A 10,974-nucleotide genomic window follows, 5' to 3' on the forward strand; every position below is an offset into this window, starting at 1 on the left:
ATATGAACCCAAAAAGAAGGATAATAGTATAATACAGTACAAAATTAATTATAAACCTAAAATCATTTTATAAAATATAATAAATTTTATATGATTTTTGAATAAATTTTAAAAAATATACTGTGATTAAAAACTGAATTGAATAAACAGGTAGTAATAGTTTATGATATAACCAAAATTTTGGGTTGGTGGCAGATTTTGGCATATACTTTATATACTACATAATATTGGATTTGTCCATGCTACCAGTAATTAGCTGGAATCTGTTTACATCTTGTAAATTGTTTTGTAGTTATATATGTTCTTTCTATTAATTGAATAAGATCAGAGCAAAAAGTTCTATTCTCATTTTAGCTGCTATTAATTGAATAAGATCAGAGCAAAAAGTTATAATCTCATTTTAGCGTGGCTTCTGGCTTATAAGAGTGTTTAGATATTTTTTTTAAAAAAAATTATAACTTTGGTTTTATAATTTATTTTGAGACATATAATAATAAATTTTGAATACTTTTTTGAAAAAAATATCATTAAAGGACTATTGAGGTAATTTAATATAAAAAAAAGATTAAAAATTTTTGATCTATCACTGCAATATTAGAAGATTGATTTAAAATTAATTTTAAATGAAAAAAGATTATAACACCCTTAATTTTGTTTTTTTTTCAATTAGTGAATAATTTTTTATTAAATGTAAATAAATACACATTATTTAACAAATGGCTACTTATTGAATCATGATTTATACTTGTCTATACTTACAACAAAACTTTTTCAAATTCTTGAACTTGTTAATTAGTTAATAGTTTCTTATTAAATATGAATAGGTACTTTAATTAATGAATAAGTAAGTGTTGAAACATGATTTACACTTATCTTTTCTCACAATCAAGCTCTTTCATATTTTTAAATTTGTCAATTAATAAATAATTTTTTGTGAATTAACTAATGGTTATTTCTTAAAACATGACCCTCACTTGTCTCTTTTTATAACCAAACTTTTTCATATTTTTAAACTTGTCAATTAGTAAATGGATACTTACTAAATGTGAATGTATATTTATTAATTATCTAACGAGACTACTTGTCAATTTAAAAAAAAACAAGTATATTATAATCTTTTTTCATAAAAAAATTATTTTTAAAATAGTTTTCCAACCCTGCAATGATATTTTAAAATTTTTTGATCATTGTTTGATATTAAAAATCCTTAGCAGTATTTGAATGATATTTTCCTAACAAAAAATCATGATTTTCACATATTGTGTGATGAAGTCATCAACCCACTTTATCGAAGCAGCGTGGATCAGCGCCCTTCAAAGACAATGTTGAACAAGTTAGATCACTCCTGAACAGAGAGTGCCATGTCATTGTTAATTTCATATTTCGGGAAGCAAATTGTTGTGCGCATTACCTAACAAGGAATGCTTTAGCTTATTTGGATAGCTGGTATCCTCTACCGGTTGATTATGACTTATGAGAGAAATTCATCTTTTGTTGGGGCTGGGGAATCATGATTTAATCCAGCTTTGTGATATTTCTTCGACTGTCGAGCTACCCTTGTCGGTTACTTGATTTAGAATTATTTTCCCTATATGTTCCGCTTAGTTATTTTTTTCTCTATATAGTGAATTGACGGGAAATTCTTGCCTGTTACATTTCTCATACTAAATAATCTTGCGGGGCGTAAATATCCCTTGTCAAAACTGACGCACACAAGCAGCCGCAGAAAGCAAAATTACAACTACTTGATTTACACCGACATCTTTTTCATGCGTTCATTGAAATTGTTTTGATATATTATTAATAATTAATTATATATAGAAAAGAGAAAATGATGATACACCTTTGTCCTTGTCAAATCCTACAAAAGTGAGATTCGGTTTCGGTGCTCAGCACCAGAACACTGCGTCTTGCAGTGTTATTTTTTTTTCTTTTTCAAATCATAAAATTATTATTATAACAATAAATAAATATTATAAAATTATTATTTAAATATTTAATAAATAAATAAATTTGACTTGTTAAAATTTGACTTGCAGGGCTCATTTGAACAGCTCAGAATTGTACTAAAAAAATTACAAAAAAAAAATAACTTGAAGAGTTTAAAATAGAAGTTGAGTATATAAAATGAGTTAGTTTTTACAATGTAACAAAATAATATTTAAATTTTTGTTTAAAAAAGTACTTATATTTAATGTCTGATCATGTCTTGAATGATAATACCTCTCACAAAACTGTTCATATCAAAATTTATATATGAACCATTTAGGTCAAATTTTAATAAATTAAATTTATTTATTTATTAAATATTAAAATAATAATTTTATAATAATTATCTATTATAATAATAATAATTTTGTGACTTAAAAAAAGAAAAAAAATAACACTGCAAAACGCAGTGTTTGGTGCTGAGCACCAAGCACAAAAGTGCGATCTCTCTCTGGGAAGTTGATTATTCGATTGGACTGTGAGAAGCTGGACTTGAAGAGCTCAAACCGCCAGCCAAATCGCATGTGTTTTCCATTTACATGTTGCAGGGATTCGTCGTCTTGTTACGACTGCGGAGTCGCATTCTGCTAAGAGCTCAGAACTTGAAGTACAATGGCGCCATGCAACTTAATTTCCTCCACTAACAAGTAGATATATCAACATGCTTAAGTGTCACTCATCACACTTAATGGCTCTATAATTTCTAGTGGCCCAGGCCATGAGGGCCCGCCTCTTGTAATCAAATTTCAATCCTTCTCGTTCACTGGCCCATTGAGCAGGGCTGGCATAATATTCTCTCTCTCAAAACTCTTGTGCTCATTTTTTTCACATTCTCTTGTCTGTTTCTTCTTCAAATCCATTCCATTGTGATTGAAATGGAAGGGAGCGTTATAAAGACGATTGGTTTAGGAGTGATTTCATGGACGATAAAATTTCTCACAGCAAGAAGGATCTTTTCAAATTACTCGTTCGAGTTCTCCAAGCGCGTTGTCTCTACAGTCCACGCAATTTTAGCCGTAACATTAGCTTCACTCTGTGTTCAAGACTGGACATGTCCACTCTGTCCAGTTCCATCAACCTCCCATGCGCAGGTAGGGTTAAACTGTGATCAATTATAAGCTCATCGAGTTGGGAGCTTCGCCATTGAATTGGTATTAATAATCTTAAAAAACCGTACAGATTCAAACTCTGGCAGTGACCCTATCATATCTACTATATGACATGGTATGCTGCTTCTTTTGGGGAAAGAATCAGTCTGGACAGCACCTTCCACCATTTCGCCTGCGTTGCTGGAATCGTAGCCGGTTTTTACTATCAAGAGGTCATTTCTTTCATTGTTGAATCCTGTCTCTCTTTCTTTAAATTAATGGGAATTCCAGTCCCCCTTCAAAACTCACTTACAGAATAATCGCCCATGGAAACTTGGGCGTCATAATTTCTCTCTTTCTTCAACCGTAGCGATCGATGCAATTCTGCAGTGTATCTCAGAGATGGTGATGGCGTTTTGGTTGGGGGAAATGTCAAGCCCTTTCCTGCATTTAAGGGCGTTTCTGAAGGAGCTGGGTTTATAGGGACACTGCTGGTAATCTGGCTGCCGACGTAAGTATATTGCATGTCGTAGCAAATTTTTAACTGGATTCTCACCTTTTTTAGGGCCTGTTAGTATAGTTGGCAATATTAAAAGTAGACAAGCTGCGTGGAGGAAAAGGAACTAACAAAAGTACATGATTGATTTGGTGGCCAGATTTTGTTCGCTGCCACATATACAGTTGCAAGGACAGTGGCTGCTTATGTCGCATACGTGACTCTATCAACCGACCAACCGCCGATCTTTAAGGTCCGGCTACCTAGCTAAACGTTATTAGTGATTTTGTAAATTTAAAACGTGCGTATGCGTTATTTGAAGTTTGAGGCATTTCTAATTTCTTTTTAAAATATGGATGCACTGTTTAGGTCATGGGATGGGGTTTGGTGGGAGTAAGTGCGTTCAGGTTCTTGAAGATAGTAAGAATTGTGAAATACAAATTAAAGGAGAGGGCAGCAAAGCATGGCAGAAAAGCAAGGGAGGAAAGTGGCGGAGTGTGACCACGATCGACTAAGAATGGTTACGTTCAGTATTGATGGATGGCAGCCGTTTTTTTAGTTTGATTATATATAACAAAGCGATTGAATATCTGTCTACACGGAAACTCAAGCTCATGCTATGCCAGTGATATAAGTGATTGGATGGCCAAGGTTGCTTGCTGGCTCATGAGTTTCCTTCCTAGCCATGTATGCCACTGTCATGTGCTGACTGTTCGTTTTTGTTGTTCATGTTTTCACACACACACACACAGCCTGAAATCGATGTCTGAAGTTTGGTGAGGAATGAAAATAAAAGTTTACAGTGTATTCCAATTTCGTCATCCCCAAATGATTTTAGCAGATGGGATCGATTTGTGTTTGTTGCCAAAATCATTTTAAGCTGCAACACCCATGCAGGCGCACTTTGAGAAGAGGAACATCCCCAGAGTAGTGTTTCTTCTTGAAATGGGAAAGAGCTCAAACTGCAACCACATGTCTTGTACTTGCTTGCCAGATATTACTGCAGTTGTTATGAGTCACTTTCTGCCACTTCAAAGAAGGAAATTCTCAACACTTGGCTCAAAAAGTGACAGGGTGCATATCTTTAAATTAGTTGTATGTGCACCTAAATTACTTAACCTTGTATTAAAGCACCATATATTTGGCTAGACGAAAGTTTTCCAGCTTTCGGTTATGGGATATCTAAGTTGCGGGTAATGTACTGTTAGCCAAGGGCGGAACCAACCTTTTGGGAGGGGGGGATTTTTTTTAAAAAATGTGTTTTTTATTTTTAAAAATAATTTTAGTAGTTTAAATATATTGTCATATGATAATTATTAGAAGTATAATTATATAAGTATTTCAAGAAAATTGAAATAAAAAATACCATATATCTAAATAACTAAATATAATATATGCTGTTTTTATTAAAATATATTTCTTCCAGTCTTGTTCATCCTTTCACTGGAATGAAGAAAAATAAATTTCATTAACTCCATCTAAAAATTTAATAAGTTTTAATTTTATTCCATTAAATATATTTACTTTAAAAATAAAATTCTCTAACATTTAAAAAATTCCCAACATTTAATATGAGAAAATGATAAAAATAGACATAATAATTATTGAAAAGTCTTATAAATAGGATCATAACAAGTATTCTCTTTATGTCCTATAGATAAAACTAAAGAAGTACAAATAAATAAAAACGTATGCATATTGTATTATATACATATAATAATATTCTTGAGAATATTCCTATAAATAACTAGGATGCAATGTGGCTTTGCTACAATGAAAAAAAAAATTGGTTTCTTTTTTGGGGGGGGGGGGGGCGTTGCATCAGACATTACCATATGCTTGGAGTGTTGGAGGGGCTGGGTAAAGGTAAGGACCAACGTAGGTCTGTATGTTAGCAGTCGGTAATAATAAATATGGTTGTTGAACAAATAAATTAAAGATCAACGGTTTGATCATACTTGAATGCTTTCTCTGTTTGTGGAGTTGTGGTGGCAGTCCCTTCATGAAATTCATTTATTGTGACCGCTGGAGATGGTGTAGTCAAGTTTGAGTTTTGATCACTCTGACCGGTAGTTTGAGAGACTCTGTTGAATTGTTTCTTAACGTTCTGTACTTCTGTTGCTTGTTTGTTTTTAGAATCCAATCCATTGAGATTGAAATGGAAGAGAACGACGTGGTAAAGACGGTGGGCGTAGGAGTGATTTCATGGACGTTAGCATTTGTGATGGCAAGAAGGATCTTTTGCAAGTACTCGTTCGAGTTCAGCAACCGCCTTGTCTCTACAGCGCATGCAACTTTAGCTGTAACATTAGCTTCACTCTCTGTTCAGGACTGGAAATGTCCACTCTGCCCTATGGCTTCAACGTCAACCCCAGCGCAGGTAGGTTATAAATTATAAACTCAACAGCTCATCAAGTTGGGAGCTTTGGCATTGAAAGTGAAATTAACAATATTTTGGAAACTGTGGACAGATGCAAACTCTAGCAGTAAGTCTTTCGTATCTCATATATGATGTAGTATGCTGCTTGTTCGGGGGAAGAGTCGGTCTGGACAACACCGTCCATCATTTGATCAGCATTGCTGGAATCACTGCTGGTCTCTACTATCAAAAGGTCCTTTTTTAAAAAAAAAAAAATTGCCAAATCGTCTCTGTTTTTCTGTGTGGAAGAAATGGAATATCAGCTGCTTAATTAAATCAGAACTCCGGCCATTCCCTTCAAAAGTCAAAACCCATTTTTCCTTTTAAAGCATTTCGGTCCATGACCGTGAGATTGCCTATTTATTTAAACTTGGGGTTTTCTCTCTTTCTTCAACCATGGCGATGCTATTCTGCAGTGTGGATCAGAGATGGTGGGAGCTCTTTGGGTGACGGAAATGTCAAGCCCTTTCCTGCATTTGAGGGAGGCTTTGAAGGAGCTGGGTTACAGGGATACTGCTGTTAATTTGGCTGCTGACGTGAGTATCCTCCTGTGTCCTAACGAAATTTCATTTTATATCCTGTCGGATTAATTTTCGTCACTCTTTAGTCCTTCAGGGTCTGTTTTGTAAATTGCATGTTAGAAATAGATTACTTGGATCAAAAGGAACTAATAGATGAATTGGTGGCCAGATTTTGTTTGCTTCCATATTTACAGTTGCAAGGATGGTGGCGGGTCCTTATATCACTTACGTGACTCTATCTGCCAACAACCCGCCGATGATAAAGGTCTGCCCTAAGCGTTATCAGTTATTTGGTAAAATTTGTTTGCTGTTGGGACTCCACGTTCTTCGAAATATGATTATGAACCTTTTCAAAAAACCATTTTTTCAGGCCATGGGATTGGGTTTGCAGCTGGTGAGTGCCTTCTGGTTCTTGAAGATTGTAAGAATGATGAAATACAAATTAAAGAAGAGGACGATGACAAAGCATGGCATTAACCATGCCAGCAAACTGGAGTGAGACGGCCAGTTATGGATTTTCTGTATTCATGATTTGAGGGCGGCCATTTGTTAATTTTCATTCAGAAAGAGAATGCCTAGTATAAAACCCACTCAAATGCCATAAAACGGCCCAATTGGCCATTTCAACTTGTCCTTTGTAATGTGGCACGTGATGGATGATTTTTCTCCAAGTATAATATTTTCTGGACTGTGCGCACAAATATAATATTTCTGGACTAAAATATTCTTTATTTATATTTATTTTCAAGGCAAACACTTGTTCTGCTGGGAGGTAGAAGTAGAACAAATATTTTAAAACGGAGGTGTAACTTCCAAATTTCCAAGTTGCTGTCAATTTGATTTGACCTTGATTTAATATAAAAATTCTGTTGATTTTTAACTGAATTAAAAATAAATTAAATTAGAAAGCAGCTTTTGTGTCTTCTATTAAGTGTGTGTGGTTTTCAGTTCGTCAAAAATTCATTTGACAAAAATTAATCATTATAATAAAATTTATATTTAAATATATTTTTTAAAAGTCAGCTTGATACATTAAAAATTATTTAAATTATGATAGTGAAATGTGTTTTTAAATATACAATAAAAAGACATTATTTATGATAATTTATAATTTTTATTATATAAATATAATATATTTAAAATATTTTAAAAATACGATAAAAAATTTTAAATACATAAAATTTAATCTATAATACTAAAAATTTAATCTCTAATTATTTACACTTTTTAAATTTGTTAAAATTAATTAAGATTTATTAATTTTTATCATACTTTATCATACATTAATATTAAAAATTAATAAAATTAATTATTCAATTTCTAATGCTAAAAACTTAATACCTAATTATTATTATTAAAATAATAATGATATTTTTAATAAATTAACTTTTTTAAATTAAAAATGAAATATTATACTTAAATAATATAATCACATAATATCTTACTTTTTAATTCACTTTTCAAGAATTTCAAATAGTTAACATTTTTTAAATTTACTTTCAACTACTATTTAAATATATTTTTTATAAAATATTTTACTCAAACAACTTTCAACATTTTAAAAGTAAAATTTTACTTTTTAAATATAAAACCCAAGCAAACAAACCAACCCTAAATTCAGAGGACAAACCTTCCTTCCACATCCGCCATGATGGGATCAGGAATTCAGGATATGCATATGCTGCTAAGCAATTGGAATCAGCTAATTCAATAATCATTCAGTCATTCAACAACATCATAGATGACGCGGAAATCAGTTTCCAATAAAAAAATCTAACAATTCGAGGCAAGCAATTTTGAATTGACGTCCTCCCTTCCCTGTGCTGGTTAATAACATCTCTCTTCCAACTTCAGTATTCTTATTGTACAAGATATCCCAAGAAACCATTTCGTGCTTGACATTAACGACCCAGTCCAAATAATGAGATAAAAAAACATGCACTGCCTAAATATCCATGGCTCTGTCAAAACATTGCTCTAGATTCAGTCTTTCCCAAAATCAGCATTGTAATGAGCACTGGATTCAAGTTTCTTCGCGTCATTCAGCTTCCGAACAGCCTGAAATCAAAAGCCCCAAGTTACAAAATTACTGTTTCCATAACTAACGGGGAGATGCATCCAGTCTCTTCTGCACACGCCATAAGGGCTACAAACAATTGCTTCGTTATCCCAAACTATAATCAAAGAAGGAACACACCTTCATGAAATCTTCATGGATCACATAATCACGTTCTGCACGAATGGCTGACATTCCAGCTTCCGTGCAGACATTTCGGAGATCAGCCCCATTAAAGCCCTGCAAAAAAGGCAACAGATAATACATCAAACAAGCATCAGTAAGTACATGAAGCTAAACCAATTTCATTAGGCTAACCTCTGCAAGCTTAACAACAGCTTCATAGTCTATTTCACCATGCTTTGCAATTCCAGCAGCATGTATCTTAAGAATTTCCATCCTTGACTGCTCATTTGGCAGCGGAATTTCTATTTTTCTATCCAGCCTACCAGGACGCAGGAGGGCAGGATCAAGCACATCAGGTCTGTTGTTGCCATTATCATTTTAACCTGCAACAGCCATGCACCATAAGAACTTGAACCAGAAGTCATAAATAGTAAGAATATATATCCCAAGGGGCACATGGATGAAACCAGAGGTTCCTATATTTCATACTACTTATATATGTCTTGCTTCCATATAAAAAGCAAGACATCTGCTAAAATACGCTACACCTAAGATGTAAGTACAAAAGCAATGTTTTAAAAGCCAGATCAGACATTAAATCGGAAAAGTCAACTGTTCTTGGTTACGGTCTAACTAATTAGACCGGCCATTGGACCGATGATATAATAATTAAATAAAAATAATATTAAATGTATATATAAATAAATATAAGAAACAAACCTACGAGATACCTAGTTTTGTGTAACATGTATAATATAATATATTAAATGACATAATATGAAAGTAAATTAATAATATTATAACTTACAATTTTATAACTTGAAGTCTTAGTTTAATTAGATTTAAGTAGACTTAAAAGTATTTGCATTTGCAACTATAATTGGCAACATTTTTTTATTAAAAAAAAAGATTTCAAATCATATTTATACATGTAAATTGTTCAAAAATAAAGTTGGTTTTGAGTATGGATCTAATTTTTTAATTTTTCTATTTTTTAATTTTTAAGGTTTTTTTAATATTATGTTTGAAACTGTCTATTTTTTTTTCAACCGCTCTGGTTCCTGGTTCAACCACAGTTTCCCACTTAATAGCAGCTTAACTCTAGTCCAACCCGACTCAATTATGAAACGATTTTTTGGTCTAAATCGAGCTGTGAATGGCTCCAGTCGACAATCCAATTTGGTTCGGTTTTAAAACAATGGTACAAAGTAGAGGAGGTGAAATGTATCACTTGTGCATTAAAACTTCATTTTACTTAATGGCAAAGGCCAATTAAAACTTCACTTGTTTTGTTCCATAATCAGTGAGAATGCATTTGTAAGTCTTACCATTCATGATAAGCTCCCTTGGTAATCTCACCATGAAACTTCAAGACAAGTGAAAATTACGAGCTACAGTTTATCTTTGGAAATAAATAGGAAAGAATCATTGTTCAAAAGTGGAAGATTTGTGAGGTGCATCATCTGTGTAAAGCTTATTTCCAACCCCACTGCCCTCCAAAAAAGAAAAAAAATTCCCCCAAGAATCATTGTTCAAAAGTGGAAGATTTGTGAGGTGCATCATCTGTGTAAGCTTATTTCCAAGCCCCCTGCCCTCCAAAAAGAACACCCCCCCCCCCCCCCAAAGAAATAAAAAGGGTCTTGCATCCTTAAAATTTGTGAAGTAAGCAAGTATTTCAAAACCAGGTATAAGGACGGTTCTATAATTAATTAAAAATTGGGGAGTTAGAACAAAATACCTTCCCAAGTGAATCAAATCCATCAAGTTGATAAGCAACTCCATTAGTGTTCTCTGGATCTCACGATCTGCACTCGTTCCCTCACTAAAACGACGACCACCAATGGCATCGATCTCATCCATAAAAATATGCAAGGCTTAACATGAAGGAGTTCAATAGTAGCTTCCATTTGAACATGCAAATAGAACTTCAATTTACACCAATCTCACCTGGTGATACGGGCATATCCAAACATCTCTCGTATCAACCTAGCACTTTTCTCAATGTACTTATCAATAAGGCACTTGAAACAACCTAAACAATACGGATAAGACACTATATATCAAACTTTAGAATAAATTTGAAATACAATGAATTCAGAAAGGAAACATCATCTGACCTTTAAGAAGCTAGCATCAATATTGCTGGCAATGGCCTAGCTAACAAGTCTTGCCAGTCCAGGAGGTCCATAAAGAAGAACACACCTAAAGATGAAATATTAAGATACAAAACAAATTAAAAAATAATACTAGGCCCCTTAAAATACCACAAAAAGTGGGAA

At 33.2% G+C, this 10,974-nt stretch overlaps 1 protein-coding gene and 2 pseudogenes across 3 annotated transcripts; 2 read left to right on the top strand and 1 right to left on the bottom strand.

Annotated features, from left to right (window-relative positions):
• The first annotated feature begins 2,781 nt into the window (after positions 1-2,781).
• On the top strand, positions 2,782-4,402 carry LOC129297484 (uncharacterized; annotated as a pseudogene).
• LOC129297483 (uncharacterized) lies at positions 4,089-7,104 on the top strand. 3 transcript variants are annotated; one of them, XM_054935815.1, is made up of 6 exons: positions 4,089-4,260; positions 5,710-5,953; positions 6,045-6,185; positions 6,409-6,528; positions 6,683-6,778; positions 6,884-7,089. In XM_054935815.1, the coding sequence occupies exons 2-6, from the start codon at positions 5,732-5,734 to the stop codon at positions 7,010-7,012; spliced, it is 708 nt and encodes a 235-aa protein (XP_054791790.1). In that variant the 5' UTR covers positions 4,089-4,260; positions 5,710-5,731; the 3' UTR covers positions 7,013-7,089. The 3 variants fall into 3 exon arrangements, with proteins under 3 accessions (XP_054791790.1, XP_054791792.1, XP_054791791.1); XM_054935817.1 differs by having other exon boundaries at positions 4,122-4,260; positions 6,045-6,059; positions 6,884-7,104; XM_054935816.1 differs by lacking the exon at positions 4,089-4,260 and adding an exon at positions 5,392-5,439.
• Positions 7,105-8,195: 1,091 nt separating this feature from the next.
• LOC129297482 (26S proteasome regulatory subunit 10B homolog A-like) lies at positions 8,196-10,897 on the bottom strand (annotated as a pseudogene).
• Positions 10,898-10,974: the final 77 nt, after the last annotated feature.

Source organism: Prosopis cineraria, unplaced genomic scaffold (assembly GCF_029017545.1).
Source record: "Prosopis cineraria cultivar Desert tree isolate PC_DT_omini unplaced genomic scaffold, ASM2901754v1 PC536, whole genome shotgun sequence".
In the NCBI taxonomy this organism is placed as follows: Eukaryota; Viridiplantae; Streptophyta; class Magnoliopsida; order Fabales; family Fabaceae; genus Prosopis; species Prosopis cineraria.